General features: G+C 43.8%; 1 protein-coding gene across 7 annotated transcripts in view; it reads left to right on the top strand.

Annotated features, from left to right (window-relative positions):
- Positions 1-15,745, top strand: part of USP39 (ubiquitin specific peptidase 39) — a 30,552-nt gene extending 14,807 nt beyond the window's left edge. For all 7 annotated transcript variants that reach the window (XM_030837488.3, XM_030837492.3, XM_030837493.3 and 4 more), the window contains 6 exons: positions 847-914; positions 1,864-2,052; positions 7,357-7,499; positions 12,476-12,611; positions 14,313-14,399; positions 15,241-15,745. In XM_030837488.3, coding sequence (XP_030693348.1) covers positions 847-914; positions 1,864-2,052; positions 7,357-7,499; positions 12,476-12,611; positions 14,313-14,399; positions 15,241-15,288 — 671 coding nt within the window. In that variant the 3' untranslated portion in view covers positions 15,289-15,745. The remainder of the gene's footprint in view (positions 1-846; positions 915-1,863; positions 2,053-7,356; positions 7,500-12,475; positions 12,612-14,312; positions 14,400-15,240) is intronic.
- The last annotated feature ends 6,418 nt before the right edge of the window (positions 15,746-22,163 follow it).

Genomic DNA, 22,163 nt, shown 5'->3' with positions numbered 1-22,163 from the left:
TTTTAAAAAACGCTCTGCAGCTTCCCATCCTTTTCTTCTTACCTGTTTATCTTTTTGTGTTAGGGTAGTGTCTCTGTATATATGGGCTAAATCTTGTTCCTGAATGGTTTCCTCTCCATTTTTCTTTATTAGAATATGGTTATATCTAATGGCATTTTTAATAAGTGGAAATGGGTATATAATTGTGCTCTAGAAGTCCTGACCCATTTTCAAGCTGGGGGGCTGGGCAGCATGCTGTAGACATGCTAGTGGTGCCAGAGTGAGGGCTTGGTGGGCGGGTTGCCTGGCTTGTAATTTGGTGGAACAAACTAAAAGCTCGTGCCTCTCCCTGAGCATGTACTTGGGGAGATGAGGCTGGCCGCTCTTTTCATTCTCAGACCTTGAGTCCCTGTGTTTCTTAGCATCCAGGTTGGCTTAGCAGTAGCTAGACATTTTTCATGAATGCCAAAAATAACTCTTAGCTTAGAGACCGCTGAACCAGGTGAATAATTTTGGAGACCTAATGCAGTTTTCTTCTTTCTGTGTTCTGATGGTGTTGGTTTCTTCATGTGGGATTGTGGCCTCATTCTTTTTCTGTCACATAGCCCTGCCACCTCTTCAGGTATCTTCAGCCTGTGTGCCCCATCTCTCTTGGGAAGAAGATAGACATAAAATAATTATTTACACAAATACTTATAAAGGTATAATTTAGTTGTATATGTTACAAAGGTTCTTCTCTGCTTAGTGAGAGCTTTGGGTCTTCTGCTGGAAGATGCTGGTTTATTTCAGAAATTTAGGAGTTAGGACTGTATTTTGGAAATGCTTTCCAAGCTGACAGAATTTGCATTTTGATTTCTGTTTGTACAGCTATTGTGACTGATGTTTTCCAGGGGTCCATGAGGATCTTCACTAAAAAGCTTCCTCATCCTGATTTGGTGAGTGGTTTGAACCGAGTTTTGGACCGATTTATATCGCCTGAGGGGATTTAGGGTTGACAGAGAGATGCTTAGATAACTGGTACAGCCTTTTTTTTTTTTTTTTTGTGGTACGCGGGCCTCTCACCGCTGTGGCCTCTCCCGCCGCGGAGCACAGGCTCCGGACGTGCAGGCCCAGCGGCCATGGCTCACAAGCCCAGCCGCTCCGCGGCACGTGGGATCCTCCCAGACCAGGGCACGAACCCGTGTCCCCCGCATCGGCAGATGGACTCCCAACCACTGCGCCACCAGGGAAGCCCCGGTACAGCCTTTTGCTCCAGGAAGAGGTTCTACAGTACACCTGCCAAGTGGCACTTCCTCTAGGTTCCTGTTGCACCAGTGTGCTTTAGTTTGGGAGGTAGTGGTTGGATATAACAGTTGACCTTTGAACAACACAGGTTTGAACTGCACTGGTTCACTTATACATGGATTTTTTTTTAATACATAAAACTACTACGTTTACGTTTAGCAGTTGGTTGAATCCGAGGATGCGGAATCTGTGGATATGGAGGGCCAACTATAGGATTTGAGCATCTGTGGATTTTGGTATCCAAGGCAGCTCCTGGAACCAACCATAGATACCGAGGGATGACTGATTTCAGTGTTCTGGCCACTGGGTGGTGCTGGCGTGTTTTTTCCAGAAAGCTCAGATAAGCTTTCTAGATCATCTAAAAACTTTTAAAAGAGTCTGGTATTTAAATAAAATCTCTCTGAAGATGGAAGCCCGGTTTTTGCATTAATCTAAACAGGTACAACTGCACGTGAAACTGCCCAGTCTCTTGGGCACCCCTCTTGGTTCACTTCAATATTAAATGAAGTAAATGTAACAGAAACATCGTTTCTTTCCATCTGTGGTGTTCTCCACTCTGCTCACACTCCTTCCCTCCTTTTGCTTCTCCCTCACTGCTAGCCAGCAGAAGAAAAAGAGCAGCTGCTCCACAATGATGAGTACCAAGAGACGATGGTGGAGTCCACGTTTATGTACCTGACGCTGGACCTTCCTACTGCCCCCCTCTACAAGGACGAGAAGGAGCAGCTCATTATCCCCCAGGTGCCGCTCTTCAACATCTTGGCCAAGTTCAACGGCATCACTGAGAAGGTAGCCCATTAGCACACCTGCCCTGCTGATACCCCGTTCTCTCTCTTGACATTTTTCTTTTTATACTTGGAAATTGCCACATGTCTATGTAATGCGTTTATTAAAGTATATTGTGTTTATTGAGCCTCCCAGACTTCCTGATGTTTCACCCCCAACTCTTAACTTGAGTTACAGTGCCTCTGGGTAGTATGGAGAAAGGAAGGGGGTATTTAGGATAGTAGGAACTCACAAAAGTACGAAAGGCTCCCGTCTTTTAAAAAACATGACATCAGTATTAAAGTGGAAAAAAAAACAAAACTAAAATACAATGAAAAAATTTATTCTTGTTCTACCATTGCTCTGCATCAAATTAAAGGTTTCTTTTTATCTGCTGAGTTAACCGTTTCTCGGTTTAATTCCCTTCTTCATCCTAGACAAATTTAATCCTTTTTGATTCTTTTAAACTTTTTAACTTTGGTTCTTTTTTTTTAACTTGATGCCTCATTCCAAACCCTTTCTGCTCTCTTTTTTAGCTAAGGTTCATTGGTTTTCAGATAGTAAATGCCCATTTCTCCCCACCACCCCCATCCCCTTCTCTTGCTCTCTCTCACACACGCACACACACACGCATAGAGATAGGTAACCTAAAGTATCTAGCCTGTTTCTTAGGCTCATTTCATTTTGGGGAGGCAAAAGACCTTGGGGCTCATCTAGTTCAGTTTATTTTATTTGGTTTTAGTTTATATTGGTTTTATTTTTTTTTTATTTTTATTTTTTTTAAACATCTTTATTGGAGCATAATTGCTTTACAATGGTATGTTAGTTTCAGCTTCACAACAAAGTGAATCAGTTATATATATACATATGTTCCCATATCTCTTCCCGCTTGCATCACCCTCCCTCCCACCCTCCCTATCCCACCCCTCCAGGCGGTCACACAGCACCGAGCTGATCTCCCTGTGCTATGCGGCTGCTTCCCACTAGCTATCTACCTTACGTTTGGTAGTGTATACATGTCCATGCCTCTTTATTGCTTTGTCACCGTTTACCCTTCCCCCTCCCCATAGCCTCAAGTCCATTCTCTAGTAAGTCTGTGTCTTTATTCCTGTTTCACCCCTATATATTGGTTTTAAATGACAGAGCTGGGGATATTTTCATCTGACTTTTTCAACTGTGCCACATGGTCCCTGTTATTACTGTTTGTTCAAACTTAAGTAATATTAAGATTCCCGTGGACCCTCAGGATTGATTTAAATTTATTGTTATTATAATATTACTTAAAATAGTATAAACATCAATGTTGGTATAAGCCTTTTATACCTACAGCTTTTAAGCACGTATTAAATTATAACAAACTTACACAAACAAAACTTTGAACCCAATAAAATTGGTTAATAGTGCTCTTGTAATGTGAGTTTAGCTAACACCTTGCTGTGTGAATGTGGTACTGATGTCCAGGGTGAAATCCTTCCCCCCCGTATTTTCTCATAAATTCCAGAGAAACCTTTTCAAGTTAGGCTATGACATCATTTAGGTGTTAAATCTGTCTATCCTTCACTACTCTGAGATAATTAAAACTAGGGCTTCTTGATGTCAGCTTGTTCATAGACACAGATGTGGGCAGTGAAATCTCTTGGCATTTACTTGATTAAAAATTTTTCTTTGCTTTTAGTACAGTATTTTATTTCAGTCACGCAGAGATGAGTTACTTCATATCACCAAAAAGACGTTTTTTCCAGTAGTGCTTATACCCTTAGATGATCAGAAATTTACTTAAAAGAAGGTGTGGCTGTGGTATGTGTGCTAGAGCGGGAAAGTTTTTATTTCTCCAGCGCTGTCAGGTTACTCATCATGTGGCAAGGGAACTTAGTTTTTTAAAAAGTAGCAGTTCTATGGAGATACAATTTACAGCACCATATAATTAAGTGATTTAAAGTTTACAGTTCAGTGGTTTTTTCCTACATTCACAGATCTTTGCAACCACCACCAGAGTCAGCTTTAGAACATTTTCATCATTGCTGTTTTTTATCGCCCTTTAGTTATCATTCCAACCCCCTTGTCTCCCCCAGCCCTAGACAACTACTAATCTACTTTCTACCTCTGTAGATTTGCCTCTTCTAGAGATTTCATATAATATGTGGTCTTTTGTGATTTGCTTCTTTCACCTAGTATACAGCGTTTTCAGGGTTCATTCATGTTGTAGCATCTATCAGTACTTCATTCCTTTTTGCAGCCAAATAACATCCCATTGTATGAATACACCACATTTTGTTTATTCATTCATCAGCTGATGGACATCTGGAGTTGTTTTCACCTTTCTGCTGTTATGAATAATGCTACTATAAATACCAGTCTACAGGTTTTTGTGTGGACATGTTTTCATTTCTGTTGGGTGGGTATTGGGGAGTGGAATTGCTGAGTCATATGGTAACTTTTATGGTTAGCCATTTGAAGAACTGCCAGACTGTCTTCCAAAGTGGCTGCACTATGTTATGTTCCTACCACCAGTGTGTGAGTGTTCCGGTTTCTCTACATCTTCACCAATGTTTGTTATTGTTCATCTTCTAGATTATAGGCATCCTAGTAGGTGTGAAGTGGTATCTCATTATGGTTTTGATTTGTATTTCCCTGATGACTAATGATGTTAACCATTTTTTCATGTGCTCATTGGACATTTGCATATCATCTTTGGGGAAATGTTTATTTAGATCCTTTGTGCATTTTAAAAATTAGGTTATTTATCTATTTTTTATTATTGAGTTGTAAGAATTCTGTATATGATCTAGATACCAGTCCCTTATCAAATGTATGATTTGCAAATATTTTCTCCCATTCTGTGGCTTGCATTTTCACCCTCTTGATAGTATCATTTGAGGCATAACAGTTTTAATTTTGTTGAAATACCGTCTAGTTTTTCTTTTATAGTGTGTGCTTTTGTTGTCATATGTAAGAATCCATTGTTAAATCCCAGGTCATGAAGATTTACTCTTGTGTTTTCATCTAAGACTTTTGTAGTTTAGCTCTTAACATTTCAGGGCTTTAATTCATTTTAAAGTTTAGTATATGGTATAAAGTACAAGGTCCAACTTTATTCTTTTGCATATGACTGACTGTCTAGTTGTCCTAGTACTATTTGTTGAAAAGACTATTCTTTTCGCATTGAATGGTCTTGGCACCCTTGTTGAAAAATCATTTGACCATAGACACATGGGTTTATTTCCGGACTCTCAATTTTATTCCGTTGACGTATATGTCAGGACCAGAGTCTTGGTTATTACTGCTTTGTAGTTAGTTTTGAAATCAGAAACTGTGAATCCTCTGACTTTGTTCTTTTTCAAGATAGTTCTGGCTGTTTTGGGTTCCTTACAATTCCTTGCACATTCAGATTTGAGGCTCAGCTTGTGGATTTCTACAAAGAAGCTAGCTGGCATTCTGACAGGGATTGTGTTGAATCTGTAGATTAGTTTGACAATTATTGCCGTCTTAATAATAGAAGTCTTCTGATTCATAAACATGGGGTGTTTTTCTATTTATTTATCTTCTTTAATTTCTTTCAACAATGTTTTATAGTTTTCAGAGTATGTTTTGAACTTCTTTTGAGTTTATTCCTAAATATTTTATTCTTTTTGATGCCATTATAAATGGAGTTGCTTTCTTAAGTTCAGTTTTGGCTTGTTAATTGCATGTGTGTAGAAATACAGTTGATTTTTGTATATTGATTTTGTATCCTGCAACCTTGCCAGACTTTTAAAGTGGATTTCTTAGGATTTTCCACATACAAGATCATGTCATCTGCAAACAGAGATAGTTTTATTTCTTCCTTTCCAATCTGGATGCTTCTTATTTACTTATTCACGTTTTATTGCCTAATTGCTGTGGCTGGAACCTCTAGTACAGTGTTGAATAGAAGTGGTAAATGCAGACATCCTTATGTCGTACCTGATCTTAAGGGAGCGCATCCAGGCTTTCACCAGTAAGTATGTTAGCTGTGGATTTTTCATAGATACCCTTTATCAGGTTGAGGAAGTTCTTCCTATCTGTAGTTTATTGAGTGTTTTTCTCATGATAAGGTGTTGGATTTTGTCAAATGCTTTTTTGTGTCTAATGGGATGATTGTATGGTTTTCGGTTATTCCTATTTATTGCCTTATTATTTTATTAATATGAAATGGTACATTACATTAATTGATTTTTGGATGTTAAGCTACCTTTGTATTCCTGGATAAGTCATACTTGGTCATGTATAATTGGTGTATAAGTCTTTGTTGTTGTTTATGTTGGAATTGGTTTGCTAGTATTTTGTTGAGGATTTTGGCGTCCATGTTCATAGAAATATTGATCTGTAGTTGTCTTTTCTTGTGATGTGACTCTCTAGAGAGTGATGGTCTCATTGGTATTTCCTCTCTGATTATGATTAGTTTTTCATTCCTATCTCTTAGTTTTTACTGTACTACATTGTGTTTGTGTTAAGGAAAAGTAAATATATGTTCACTAGTTTTTAAGCCTCTTGGGCTGAGGAGAATGTCCTGGGCCCCCACCACTCCATCCCCTCAAACGTGCTGAGTGAGGCCTCAGTGAGTGTTGCCCAACAGATTGCACTTGACCCACCAGTCTCGGGGCCTTTGAGGAGGAAGGAACGTGGGATGTCAGTTGACAGCTCTGCTGGAAAACCCTCAGTGATGAGGGGCTCCTCGCTGCCTCCTAAGTGCCTGTTGCACCGTGCATGTGTCTAGTGGTCAGGAAGCTCTTCTTTATTTTGAATTAAGTGAGACTCTCATGGTTTTTAAATGCTGAGCTTTTAACAAATCCTCTTTTTCACTTGACATTTTTGTTTTCCTTATAGAAAGGAATATCCATACTGTGGTTGGAGTTCAACAGTATGATTGTGTGCTGGCTGAAATGCAGCCCACAGTTGAGGTATTTTAGCCGTAGCTAAACAGCTACTCCTCAGCCTTGTAGGTGGTTTCTGGGATCAGGTGTCTTCTGAATTCTACATGTAAGGCAAAATTATATTAAAAAACCCCAAACAAGGGCTTCCCTGGTGGCGCAGTGGTTGAGAGTCCGCCTGCTGATGCAGGGGACGCGGGTTCATGCCCCGGACCGGGAAGATCGCACATGCCGTGGAGGAGCTGCGCCCGTGAGCCATGGCCGCTGAGCCTGCGTGGCCGGAGCCTGTGCTCCACAACGGGAGAGGCCACAACAGTGAGAGGCCCGCGTATCACAAAAAATAAATTAAAAAACAACAACAACAACAAAAAAAACTCAAACAAGCCAGAACAAAACTCATGTCCCTGCTCTAATTTGATAATTTTTTTTCTCTCTCTAGGAATATAAGACATACAAGGAGAACTTTCTAAAGCGCTTCCAGCTCACCAAGCTGCCTCCATATTTAATCTTTTGTATTAAGAGATTCACTAAGAACAATTTCTTTGTGGAGAAGAATCCGACTATTGTCAACTTCCCTATTACGTGAGTGTTCCCCTCCTTCACTTCCTCTTAGGGGGCATGAGCTTGAATTTCTTTTTATATCTTTGTGCCACTCTTAGTTTTGGACTGTCTTAGTTGGAGATTGCAAGGCACCTACCTACACTACATAAGTTAAGGGTTTTTATTGGAAGGATAGAGATATTTTAGGGGCCTCAAAGATGGATATTTCCCTGCAGGCAGTTCCTCCTTTTTCTTCTCTCCTGTTGCTTGCTGGGAATTGTAGTCTTTCAGTAAAGGGAAAAACAGTTGGTAAAAGTAGGGTAGGACAGGTAGGATTCTCCTGGCTTTGAAGATAATCCTGAGCAGTTAGTCTGTCCATCTGTTTTCTGGTCATTGCATCTCGTATGCTATAGTTAAGGATGGACAGTGGGGATGACTCTAGATTTGTCTTGCTTTCTTGGGGCCCTACTACCTTATTTCTTCCCTAGAGGATAAAGTCTGAAATGTGTTCAGTTTCTCCCTATTGATGAGGATGTTATACATTTTGATGTATAGTCTTATTTTTAATTGACCATGTAGTTGTCTTTTTGCAGACATTTATGAGTGTTCTAATGGGACATTTGGAGGAGTCGCAGAAGGCTCCTGCAAGACCCTTTTGGAGGTAGACAGTTGGTTTCCAGTTCTCAAGAGACATGGTTTTTCCCACTCTGAAGATGATCTCTCTGAGAACATGGAGAAGCCTGGTGGCGGGGCTGGCAGGAAGAAATGTGGGTCTGTGTGTGGGCTTTTAGATAAGGTAAGAGCGGAGCCCTAAGGTGGTTTCTTACTGAGAACGATTTGGATGGATGGATGATAGGATTACCGTGCTGTAATAGCTCAGAAGTGTGGTGTTTTTAAACCTTAGAAAGTAGTTGGGAGCTGTAAGGGGCAAATGTTCATCTTCTTCTCTTGTCCTTCTACCTCCATTGCTTCCATTTTCCAGATGTCCAGACTGCTCCAGGACTGCCAGTGTTCTCCTTTGAAAATAGTACCGGTTTTTTTTTTTAAATAAATTTATTTATTTTATTTATTTATTTTTGGCTGCGTTAGGTCTTCGTTGCTGCACGCAGGCTTTCTCCAGTTGCAGCGAGCGGGGGCTACTCTTCTTTGCGGTCGCGGGCTTCTCATTGCGGTGGCTTCTCTTGTTGTGGAGCACGGGCTCTAGGCGCGCAGGTTTCAGTAGTTGTGGTGCTTGGGCTTAGTTGCTCCGCGGCATGTGGCATCTTCCCGGACCAGGGATCGAACCCGTGTCCCCTGTATTGGCAGGTGGATTCTTAACCATTGCTCCACCAGCGAAGTCCCAGTACTGGTTCTTAATTCTGTGTAGTGTTTAAGAGGGTAGTAACTAATATTAAAGAAGTCAGAGTTCTGTGCCATCCTAGCCATGTGGCCTTGGGCAGGTCATTTGCATATTCTCTCCTGGATTAAATGAGAAGCTTGGACTAGATGAGCCCTAGGGGTCCTTCCAAGTGTAACATTTTGTGTGTGTGTGTGTGTGTGTGTGGTACGCGGGCTTCTCACTGTTGTGGCCTCTCCCGTTGCGGAGCACAGGCTCCGCAGGCTCAGCGGCCATGGCTCACAGGCCCAGACGCTCCGCGGCATGTGGAATCTTCCCAGACCAGGGCACGAACCCGTGTCCCCTGCATCGGCAGGCGGACTCTCAACCACTGCGCCACCAGGGAAGCCCCAGGTGTAACATTTTATTGTTTCTGGTTCCATCATCACCAGGACTCTTAACAGTGGGGGTTGAGGAGAGAAAACCTTTGTAGTTAGGATTACAGGAGAACTTCTTTTTCTCTTTTCACACACTTTTCATCCTGTTCTTCTCTAGTATTGTGTTTATGTGACAAGTAGAATGAAATTGGGGCACATGAAGGTCAGCTCTCTGCCAACTTGCGTAGGACCACAGAGGGGCTTTCCTTGAAAGTCTGTGTATCAGGGTTTTAGTTCAGAACTGGGCTTCTGTGAATTGCCACAGTCACCAGTTTGTTCCTGGAAGGAAGGAGCGCTCTTGACTCCAGGGCAGCCCCAGAGGAAGGACTATGTGTTGGTGGTAGTTCCTGCTCAGTCACCACAGAAATTTCCTTACTCCGGCAGTTCTTTTATATTGGACCTGTAGTATGTTTATTTTGCCACCAGTTGCATTTGGATTTTTGGTAACTGACTTCAGTAGTTTGTCTTTCAGAAAGCTTTGGAGAAGTTGAGAAAAAGGTTACTTCTCAACCAGTCAGCCTTTTAGAGAACATCAAACTGTGTGATTGATTCTGGAAACCTGTACTGTAATTACTTTGTGCACTGTCATTACTTTTAGACTAATATGGTTCTAGGTTAGCCAAGGTCCCCGCTTCTTGAAGAGGACCCTTATCAGACCTAATTCTTCTCCTGTGTTTTACTCATAACACATCTTCTTTTTACCAGAGATTGATTCAGACTTGCAGGGATTAGGACCCTCTGCTCATTTGGAGGTAGGGTTTCTGGAGCACAGGTTTCAAGTTTCACTTCCAGCTACTTAGGTGGTCTCAAAATTGGACAGTTCTGATTGGCGGATGAGTATGGTTTGCTCTGTTGACTGTTTTCTAAAACAAATGATTTAACATGTATTTATTCCCTTTTGTCACTTAAACAATTTCGTTTCAGTCATGGAAACTTGAGTATAAATACTTCTGAAGATTTCTCTAGGACTCATTCAGAGAAGTCTGAACAGCTGTTGTTAAAGCTGAGAAAACCATACAAGAAGTCAGTTTTTGGCAGCCGGGAGGCATTTCTAGAGCTCACATGGGTTTCCTCAGACTCATATCTAAATTTTATTTTACCAGTGATTGTTTAGGGAATTCCGTGGTAGTCCAGTGGTTAGGACTCAGCGCTCTCACTGCCGGGGCCCGGGTTTGACCCTTGGTGGGGGAACCAGCATCCCGCAAGCTGAGGGGCCAAAACAAAACAAAACACCCAACAAAAAGCAGCAACGACTCTTTGATCTATATGGGACACTGTCAGTCTGTAGAAATAAATAGCTATCATGAACACATAGAAAGGTACATAGTATAGTTAGGACAAAGATGTTTATTAATACATGGTTTGCATTGAAAACTTTTTGTATTTTTGGAGAGATAATATATTCATAGTCTAAAGTTCAAAAGGAGATACATATCTGGAAGTGACCACTGGATGTGACTGCTATTAGCATTTATTGTAAATCCTTCCAGAGATGACATTACTGTGTTTTGTGTTTTGAGTGGTAGCACATCAGCCAGTTCTACAGCGATTAGAAATAGGATATAATCTCTCTTATTCTACATTGTATTTAAATTTTTATAAATATTTGTAGGCTACAGAAGGTTATATTTTTCCTGAAAATAGTGTAGTTAGCATTCTCTTAATATTCATGTTAACGGTCAATCTACTTCCCTATTTAGCTATTCGAGAGATCTTAGTAATTGTCATCGGAGTCTTCACAGTAAGCATTTATTATAGCTCTTGACTTCGTAATAACCGGTGTACATGTATATACTTCAGCTGACAGAATTCAACAAATAAAACACAAAAGCAGGTTTTATTCTAAGTACATCAAGAATGCTTCTCTATATTTTAAAAAATGAATGTTCAGGTATCAAAAATAAATTTTATATTTCTAAGTCCCAGTTGAAGGAACCTAGTCAGTAGTCTCTTTTGGCAACCAGAACTGAGAAATTTGGAAGCTGTGGGGTAGCCAGTGTGGGTTCCATAAAGGAAAGAAAGCTGGGTGGGAAAAGAGTAAAGCTGATCTCAAAGCAGAAAAGAGGGCAGGTGCCTCTCGGATCTTGCTGCCTCTCCAGTGCTTGGTTTCAGCTGCATTTCCTAGTCTGAAACCCTTGAATAAATACCCCTTTTGTGCTTAAACTACCTAGGGTGGATTTTTGTTACTTGTAACCTTTTGCTTATTTAACTAAAAGAAAAACAAATAAGGTTCCAGAAGATCAAAGAAAAAAATAAGTCGGATTGATCTGCCTGGTTTGCCATATTGAAATTGTTACAGTGATTATATACAGTGACAACCCACATGATCAGCCTTTCATAGCCTAAGGCCAGAGACCAGGTGTCCCCTTGACACTGCAGCTGCAGCTGATTCCCAGATAGGGCAGAGGGTGGGGCGGTTACACGTGTTCTCATCTCAGAGGAGAAGGTGGCACTCATTCTCACAGAGGAGCCCTAGGTTACGTCACCTGCTTAAACTCAAACACAGCTCTGAGGTGGCAGAGCCCCGATTCCAGATCGGATCTGAATGACTCCAGGCCCTGCACTTTTGACTGCTAGGCTTTTTTTTTTAGATTTTAAAAAAAATTTATTATTTATTGATTGGTTTATTTATTTATTTTGGCTGCACCGGGTCTTAATTGCGGCACATGGGATCTTTGTTGCGGCACGTGGACTCTTAGTTGCAGCACGCATGTAGGATCTAGCTCCCCAACCAGGGATCGAACCTGGACCCCCTGCATTGGGAGCGTGGAGTCTTACCCATTGGACCACCAGAGAAGTTCCTAAGCATGCTTTTATTTTTTACTTTTTATTTATTTATTTTTTTAACATCTTTGTCGGAGTATAATTGCTTTACAATGGTGTGTTAGTTTCTGCCTTACAACAAAGTGAATCAGCTATACGCATACATATATCCGCATATCTCCTCCCTTTTGCATCTCCCTCCCACCCTCCCTATCCCACCCTTCTAGGTGGTCACAAAGCACTGAGCTGATCTCCCTGTCCTAAGCATGCTTTTAAAGTGTGCTTTTCCCATAGAGCCAGTCTTCCCAGTTTGACTCATTTTTATGGCAGATTATATGAATTTCCACAAACCTGGGCTCCCATGGCTCTTCAAGCCCACCTAGATACAGGGTCCTGAAATAGGGTTCCAGAGCTTCATGGTCCATTTGGGTAAGACAGTTAACCTCTACAGGGCTAACCTAGTAGGCTTTGTCTGATCTTCACTTTATTTTCATCATCATCAGAAATGTGGATCTGAGAGAGTACTTGTCTGAAGAAGTACAGGCGGTGCACAAGAATACCACCTACGACCTCATCGCCAACATTGTACACGACGGCAAGCCCTCTGAGGGCTCCTACCGGATTCATGTGCTTCATCATGTGAGTGGGGCTGACTTCTCATGGTGGCCGTGGCAGGAGCAGGTGGTGTTCCTTTGGCACTTCAGAGGGCGCTCCTTTCAGTTTGCTCTTTCTTATCCTTGACCTTGGGATTCTGCAAGTAATAGAGGTGACAGTGGTCAGTTTAAGGCAACGGTTCTCAATTTTGGCTGCACATGGGACTCCCCTGTGGGCAGATTTTAGACTCCTGACACCTGGGCCACCCCAGGCCAGTTACGCGAGAACAACATAATTTGTGCCTGTTGGTTTTCAACTGGGCAGAGGCCAGGGATGCTGCTAAATAATCTTACAGTGCACAGGCTGCCTGCGCAGCAAAGAATTTTCTGGCCCAAAGTGTCAGAGTTAAGACTGCGTTAGATTATCTGGAGGTGGGAACCAGGCATCATGATGTTTTAAAGTTCCCAGGAGATTTCCAGTGTGCAGCCAAGATTGACAAGCACTGTCCTAGACTAGAGCCTTACCACCTAGAGTGGAATCCTTACCAGCAGCACTGACATCATATAAGAACTCGTTACAAATCGCAGAGTCTCAGACCCCTCCCACACCTCCTGAATCACAGTCTACATGTTAACAAGACCCTCTGATTGGTATGAAATTAAAGTTTACAAAGCACTGGTGTGTAGGTTCCCTTTCAGCTAAAAAAATTTTGTGAATTTGCTGAAAATGGCTGAAACGCGCTCAAGATATATTTGGTATCACACAGATTACTAGCACAGATTGTTCTAATTTGATTAGTCTTCTGGGGCCGTGGGTTTAATAATAACTAGCTCTGTCCATCAAGCGCTTTGCTGTGTGCTAGACAGTATGCCACGTGCTCATGTATGTTCATCTCGTTTATATCCTTAAAACACACTTTCAAGATAGGTGTTAATGCCGTCTTTTTACAAGTGAGGAACCTAGGCTCAGAGTTTGAATAATTTATCTGAAGTCAGTAGAATTGGGATTTGAACCTAGATATTTGGTTTTACCGGGAATAGGGACTTGATTATGTGATCCTGAGCTTTTGTTGTGTCTCCTGTTCTGAACTACTGGAATACCCAGAATTCCTGGAGTGTATCTGTCTTTGGCGTTTCTTAGAAGTTGGGATGGGTGGGGCTGGTGAGCTTCCAGAGGTGCCTCTGCCATAATCCAGAACCCTCTTTTCCCCCTTGTTTATGGAAGCATGAAGGAAAGTAGATTTTGCTGTATTTGCAGCACTGTTTTTTTAGGCCAAAGGAAACAGGTTAGTACGGTGGACAGTGTCCACCAAGGACACTTTTTCTTGACCAACTTGCTGTGTCCTCTGGGACGGGGGTGGGAATGTCCACTTTGGGTTAACACTGCACCTCCTAAGTCAGTGTGTCTATTCCGTCACTTCTGAGCAGCAGGGAGACATCTTAGGTGAGGAGTAGAGGGCTTCCTCTTCTTTCTCTTTATTGTCCTTAAAAGGCGTACAGTGTTTGAGACTCCATTGTACTTCAAGGAGTCCTCAGCAGGAATTGAGTTTGCCAAGATGAACACCCTAAAAAGTCTTAAAATTGAATGATGCCAGGCAGAGGCCGTGCACCCTTTTACGTACAGCTCTTGCTGGGTGATGGTCTAGTGACTATTCTGATTTTTCTAGCTTTCAGCTGTGATCCCTTCCCTCTCATACCCTTTCAGTTTCAGAGAGCAGACTAACCCAGCCCTTCGTACTCTCTGCAGGGGACAGGCAAATGGTATGAATTACAAGACCTCCAGGTGACTGACATCCTTCCCCAGATGATCACTCTGTCGGAGGCTTACATTCAGGTGGGTTGGCCGCAGACTCCAACGAGCACCGAGGAGATGGAGCGTGGGTCCAGTGAGAGCAGTGATGTAGGTGAAGGCATGGAATGGGATTGAGTTAGGTTGGGTGCCTTTTGACATGCACCGGGGAGTGTGGTGGGACCAGATTATATGGCCCTTGAAGCCCAGGAGTGACCTTCAGGGAAGAGAAGGGTGGAGAAGCAGGTAAGAGTGATGAGTGAGCAAGGAGGTTCTGCTTACGGTGAGCCAGGTTAGTTTTGCGAGTGTGTGGTCTGGTTTCAAGGAGGAAGAGCCCAGAACCATCCGGGCTGCCAGCTAGGAGTTGTCTCTGAAGCTTCCCCAGTCCCCCGGGCAAATTCAGCACTCTTCATGACCCCACCGCACCGTCCTGTCTTCGTGGAGCACCAGCTGGACTAGTGTAACTGTCCTCTCCACTGGGTCGGGAGGTCATGGAGTAGAGTATCTCTGTCTTCTTTTTCTAACTGTCCTAGTACATGCAGAGAAGGAAGACTGAGGCTAAGAAGATGCTATAGCTTTGTAAAAAAGGAGGGAGACGCTGCTCATTCCAGAGATAACTCTTTCCTTGGTGACTTTGTCTAAAGTGGCAGGTCTGACTATGAGTCACTTTTTAGAAAAGGAGTTTGGAATGGGAAGAGAAGGATGGGTAGAAAAGTGATAGTTGAATGAAGGAATTTTCTGAAAGATTATGAGTTAGTTTCAGGGGACTTAACAAATACACAAGTGGGGTGATATTGTCCATTGCCTAGCGCAGATTTAGGTACTTGATAAATATTTGTGGATTGAATGCCAGCTCCTAAATATCTATTGTATTCATTTCTTACAGATTTGGAAGAGGCGAGATAACGATGAAACCAACCAGCAGGGGGCTTGAAGGAGGCATCTAGAGCTTTGCTCCCAGGGGGCTTTGGCTGAAGATGGAAATACGAATACTGAGCACAGGCTGATGGCCCAGCCCCTGAGCCAGCCCAGGTTTTATGTGTCCTCGTTCACACCAGAGCATCCCCGGTCCTTCTGCCTAGGATGGCTCTGTGCTGTCACTCAGCTGGTCTTTGATCAATTGATTGTAGATGGATCCTCCTTTCTCCTTCCTGTCTGTCTCCCTTCTAGCAGGCCAGGACTCTTTTACAGATGTATGTAATTTATTTCTGAATAGCTGGGAGTAGCTGAAGGACAAGATAGTTTTCTTCTATGCATCAAAGCCTCAAGATTTTAGGAATTAGAGCTTGAAACCAGTAACACCCTTCTTCCATCATAGGTAGATAGTTTTCCTGTAGTTCTCTTCATTTCTTTGTGTTTTGGAATGGATTAAATATTTTCCTGTTTTTAAACCAGCCTCTTGTTTCATATCCTTCCCTTAGACTGCTACCTAAGGGGAGGATTTAAAAAAAAAAAAATCCTCACAAACTGTCTACCCTGTAGTCTGTTATCTGGTGGACATCATGCTTGTCTCTTCCTGTCAGCCTGTGGGTGGTGTGTCAGTTTAGGATGCATTTATCTCTAAGTAACAAAATATCTGACTGAAAGAGATAAATTATTATTGGGCTTAACTAGAAGTCTGGAGGTGGGTGGTTTCAACGTGCAGTGCAGGGCTGTGTGAGGAAAGAGGGAGGGAAGGAGGTAGGAAGAGCATCTGACTGTAGTGCAATTCTGAACCTCTCAGCCAGGCCGGTGGGAAGCCTGGAGCACGGAAGAATCGAGCAGAAGTGGTTTTCGGCAAGCTCATTGATTAGGAGCTGCCTGGAGGAAGGGTGGCCTTGGCCTGGACACTGTGGCAGACCTGAAGATGTGGGAGATCTGAAGATACAGCCGTTGGTGGCCGTCAGTCAGCTGAAGCAAGTTCTCTTAATGGGAGGTAGGAGCCATGCACCTCTGGCTGCCACCCTTTGCTTCTGGGACACAATAGAGTCACCCCTCGGTATCCTCAGGGGATTGGTTCCAGGACCCCCGTGGACACCAAATTCTGAGGAGGCTCAAGTCCCTTATATAAAATGGCACAGTGTTTGCATGTAACCTACACACATCCTCGCGTATACTTTAAATCATCTCTAGATTACTTACGATGCCTAATACAATGTAAACGCTATGTAAGTAGTCGCCAGGCATGTGGCAAATTCAAGTTTTGCTTTTTGGAATTTTCTGGAATTTTTTTTCCAGAATATTTTCAATCTGAGGTTGGTTGAATCTGTGGCTACAAAACCTGCAGATGTGGAGGGCCGACCGTACTGTCCTTATTTTCCTCTGCCTCTCTTACAGCTTCAGCATTCCTTTGTGGGCTCATCTTCCTCTATCGAGCCATTAAGAGTTGGGATCCCTCAAGACTCTGCCAGGCACTTTCTTCCCACTGTTTACTTTTTCCCTAGGCCATTTCAACTATGCCTATGGCTTTACTTACCAGTTTAAGGGAGATGACTCCAGTCTTAATCCCAGACTCCTCTAAATTCTTGAACTTTAGAGCCAGCTGCCCACTCGATATGTTTTGGGTGTCTTAAAGTCAACTCAAGCTCAACATTGTTCAAAACTGAGCTTGTGAGTTTTCTCCTCAATCGTCACCCCTTTCTGGAAGTTTCTGTGTAGGTGAAGGGTTCCCTTATTCATCTAGTTATATAGGGTGGGTAGTTTTCCAGGTGTCATCTTCCCCTCACCCCTACTTCCCTTGTCTAATCTAATACCAAGTCCTGTCTTTTACTTTGTGTCTTTTGAATCTCCCCACTTCCTTTTGTTCTCTGCCACTGTCTAGTCTACGCTAGTGCCAGCTTAATCCAGGTCCAATCAGGAGAGAGAAACCATACAAAAATATGATCGGGGAAAGTTTAACTTCAGGAATTAATAGCTATAATGGGGCTGGAGCAACGAGGAAATGGCTAGTAATAAGAGAAGGTAAGAATAGCAGATAGAAGGAACAGCCACTGCTCCTTGGGGTGACATAGAGTGTCCAAGGCTGAAGTCTAGACCTTGCTGAAAATCTGTCCCGCTGGAACCCGTCAGAAATCTGCTCTCTAGTGCACTAAGGAAAGCTGTTTACAGGAAGGCTTCTCACTCTGCTACCAAACTGTGTGGGGAGGAGGGAGGTGCCTGGTGAAGCTGCTGGCTGCTGCTGGAGGCTGTGCACTGCAGAATCTTCGGGCGCGGCAAGAGCCTGATGCTGAGAAAGCTGCACACGTTGCCTTCGAGGGAGCCCACGGGAACCGGGAAGCAAAGCCCTTTCTCCCTGTGGTGTGTCTCCAGCACCCTCTTCTGCCAAGCCTCAGTGGCAGCTGGCAGGAAAAATCTAAAGGGTTCCAATCCATTCAGAGAACAGGCAGAAGGGGTGAATTTGGAGCTGAGGGGCACTAAATTGATAACCTGCCCAGTCCACCCCTTTGATGACTCAGCTGCCCTGTGTGCTCTTTTTTTTTTTTTCCAAAGTCTTTTGAATTTGTTACAATATTGCTTTTGTTTTATGTTTTGGTTTTTTGGCCAAGAGGCATGTGGGATCTTAGCTCCGCCGACCAGGGATGGGACCCTCACCCCCTGCATTGGAAGGTGGAGTCTTAACCGCTGGCCTGCCAGGGAAATCCCATGCCCTATGTGCTCTTTCACACACACAGACTCCCATCCAGCAGCCACCACAACGAAGAAGACAGCTCCTTACGCCTAACGGAAACAGCTGCCCTTCCTATGAGAGAACAAGTTTTCATCCTTTCTCAAAATGAGATGCAGTCCCAAGAGTCACGTATCCACTGATAGTTATATGTATTACTCCTCAAATCCAGTCATAGACACACTGAATATTCTGTTACCTAAAAAGACTGGGTTGCAAGGTTAACTGCCCACAAGTTAACCTAAAAATGGGAAGAAGAAAAAATGGTTAGCATAGGCAAGTTATCACGTACATGTAACAAGCCAGTAGAAAACATGAGCAGAGCTACTTAGAGTCCTCGTTTCTGTAACTGGCCACCATACTGTGATTGATAACCTGTGCTTCTTTCTTCCATTTCCCTACCCCTCCCTGTGTTCTCTGCCCTCAGCTCAAACCACAGCCATTCGGGGTTCTTCACCGGGTACAGTGACCCAAATCTTCAGTATCTAAGACCCTGGCTCCTTAATCATCCTGCCCCCACCCCCCACTTTTTTGGCTGCTGTGGTTTTTCATTAACCTTTGCTGTTGGACACACTTGCCTCCGTTGTGTAGAAGCAACCCAATTGGCCTTTGGTAATCAGGGTCAGTCACTCAGGCAAGTATAATAGATGACACCCCTCCGCCATACTGCCCTCCTCCACACCTGCTGGTTCACTAGCATAAGGAGCCCCAAATGTCCAGGTGGCCACGTCTCATCTTACAATTTAGCGGAACCATTGTTGTGTCTTTTGGTGGAAGCATTCCTTCTTTGGGAACTAAAATCTCCAAACCAGCAGGGCTTAAAATTGCTGGGACGGGAAGCAAAAATTCTGCGAGAAATCTGTTAGTAATAGGGTAGTCACTCTGCCATCCACCTGTTTTCTAGACCCATATATTTTGAAGAGAGCACCATACAGTGGTCTCTGATTCAAAGCATGTACTACATCCTGTAAAACAAGAGCACCAAATGGTATGGCAACTGTTTGTTTGTTTTAAGACATATGTGCTTATTTATTTATAATTGGCTGTGCTGCACGGCTTGCGGGATCTTAGGTCCCTGACCAGGGATTGAACCCAGGCCCTCGGCAGTGAAAGCGCCGAGTCCTAACCACTGGACTGCCAGGGACTTCCCTGTAACTGTGTTTTCAGTAAGCCATTCCACCTTTCCGTTAGGCTACCCACTTCCAGATGATGGTGTGTGTACGTGGTAAGTCCAGTTAATCCTATGGGCATGAGCCCACTGCTGCCCTTGCTTTGCTGTGAAGAATTCCTTGATCAGATGCAACGCTGTGTGGAATGTTGTGATGATTGATAAGGCATTCTGAGAGTCCACGGATGGTGGTGCTGGTAGAAACATTGTGGGCAGGGAAGGCAAATCCATATCCAGAACACGTTTCTAGTCCTCTGAGGTTGGATCTGCGCTCCTTCCATAATAGAAGAAAGTAATCAGCCTGGCACTAGGTGGCTGGCCAATCCCCACAAGTAATCGTGTCCATACTGGGGACTCAATGTAAATCCCTGCGTTGGCAAATTAGATAACTCAGCAGAAGTACTACTCAGGTCAGGGGAAGTCTGTTGTTGAGCCCACGCATAACCTCCATCCCTGCCACCACGGCTCATGAGCTCATTGAGCAAGTGCTGGGGGAGGCTGGAGGAAGAGGCTGCTTACTGCATCCACAGAGCATGTCATTTGCCCTGACTGTTAAGAGTCTCTAACGCGGTGGATACCTTTTGGTGGGCATTCTTGCGGAGCACAACTATTTTCATAGTATAGTCTTATTCAAGTTGTCCACCCATATACCTCTTCCCCAAACTTCTTTTTCACCAGTGTTACAATCCTGTTCCTTCTGAATCCCTAACCATCCAGTCAATCATTGGCAACTGCCCCTGAATTAGTCTAGATCTGTAGTTCTGGCCATCTCACACTCCAAATGGTGAACAACCAAATATACTGCTTGAAGCTATGGCCACTAGAGGATTTTCCTTTACTTCTGTCTTTCAGTGTCACCCTGAGTGGGGATGAAGTGCAACTGTCCACTTACTGGTTGTGCCAGCATATTATACAAACCCATCTATAAACTGGGCTTGAGTTTTGTCTTTTTTGGTCAGCTGGTCTGAAGGAACACCCCAGGAGGCAATGCAACAGGAGTTGTGTCAAAGGAATCTGCTCATGGAAACGTGCCTTTTGGACCTGCCTGAGCTTGGCATTCCATTTAATGGCAGGTTGCAGCTGTACCTGCCCAGCATGGCAAGGTGTCAGACGACAACCAGTTCATGACAGGAGGATCAGGCTGCATGATCACCTGATGTCCCATTGTCAGGTGCTCTGTCCCTGCCATGGCCCCATAGCTAGCCAGAAGCTGTTTCTCAAAAGGAGAATAGGTATTTGCAGAAGAGGGCATAGCCTTGCTCCCAAATCCTGGGGTTCTGCACTGTGATTCTCCCACTGGTCCTTCCTGGAGGCTGCATACAGCATTCCTGTTTGCCCGGGTCACTTCGAAATATCGTTGGCTCACCCGGATCATAAGGTCCAAGTAGTAGAACAGTCCGTTGTGCAACCTAAACTCGCTGCAGAATCTTCTCTTATTCTGGTCTCCATGAAACTAGTAGTTATACAGCTGTAAGTGACTCTCTAGATAGGTTAAAAATAGCACACTCGGGGCTTCCCTGGTGGCGCGGTGGTTGGGGAGTCCGCCTGCCGATGCAGGGGACACGGGTTCGTGCCCCGGTCCGGGAAGATCCCGCATGCCGTGGAGCGGCTGGGCCCGTGAGCCATGGCCGCTGAGCCTGCGCGTCCGGAGCCTATGCTCCGCGGTGGGGGAGGCCACGGCAGTGAGAGGCCCACATACTGCAAAAAAAAAAAATAGCACACTCAAATGTGATCTATGTTGTCTTCAAAAGTCAAAAAAGCCTACTAAACATTGTACTGCCTGTGTGTGTGTGTGTGTGTGTGTGTGTGTGTGTGTGTGTGGTGACATGAGGTACAGCAACTTGGTGGTAATGTTTTGACATACTTTCGACCATTGACCCGAGAAACTTCACTGAGGTGACTGGTCCCTGGATTGTATTGGGGTTAAATCCCACCCTCTCGTTTGTGTATGTCTTACTAAGACATTTAAAATACTTGGTACTTCCTGCTTATTGGACATTGATGACATCCAATGTCATCAATACAGAGGACTACTGTTATGTTTTGTGGAATGTCAAGATGATCAAGATGGCTGTGGACTGTGACAGTAGAGAGTGGAAGAATTGACGTTGTCTTCATGCAAAAATGTGAAGGTATACTGTTGGCCCTGCCAGGTAAAAGCAAACGACTTCTGGTGACGTTTATAAATTGGCATGGAGAACGAGGCATGCAAAGTGCCAGAGGCTGTGCTGTATCAGTAAAGATGCTACGACTGGGACAACAGCTTCCATCAGAGTCAGCATCTAAGCTTATGACTGTCTGAAGTCACTCTCCAAGATCCATGTGACTTCTGCACAGGCCCTCTGCCACTGTCATTCTAGTCTACTGCTACTGACAGTTTATCCCCACATTCCCTTGTTCCCTCCCCCCAATTCATTCACACTTTAGCCAGAGTAATCTCGTTTGTTTTTCTTTTTGTGGTACGCGGACCTCTCACTGTTGTGGCCTCTCCCGTTGCGGAGCATAGGCTCCGTACGCACAGGCTCAGCGGCCATGGCTCACGGGCCCAGCTGCTCCGCGGCATGTGGGATCTTCCCGGACTGGGGCACGAACCCGTGTCCCCTGCATCAGCAGGTGGACTCTCAACCACTGCGCCACCAGGGAAGCCCTTTTTTTTTTTTTTTTTTTTTAATATTTATTTATTTGGCTGTCTTTGTTGCAGCACGTGGGATCTTCGTTGCTGCGTGCGAGATCTTTGTTGTGATGTGCAGGGTCTTTTAGTTGCGACATGCAGGATCTAGTTCCCTGACCAGGGATTGAACGTGGGCCCCCTGCATTGGGAGGGCAGAGTCTTTTTTTTGAATTTTATTTTATTTAGTTTTTTATACAGCAGGTCCTTATTAGTCATCAGTTTTATACACATCAGTGTATACATGTCAATCCCAATCTCCCAATTCATCACACCACCACCACTCCCCCCGCCACTTTCCCCCCTTGGTGTCCATAAGTTTGTTCTCTA

Source organism: Globicephala melas, chromosome 12, assembly GCF_963455315.2.
Source record: "Globicephala melas chromosome 12, mGloMel1.2, whole genome shotgun sequence".
Classification (NCBI taxonomy): Eukaryota; Metazoa; Chordata; class Mammalia; order Artiodactyla; family Delphinidae; genus Globicephala; species Globicephala melas.
The sequence above is the reverse complement of the archived record's forward strand: the minus strand, read 5'-3'. Positions and strand labels throughout refer to the sequence as shown.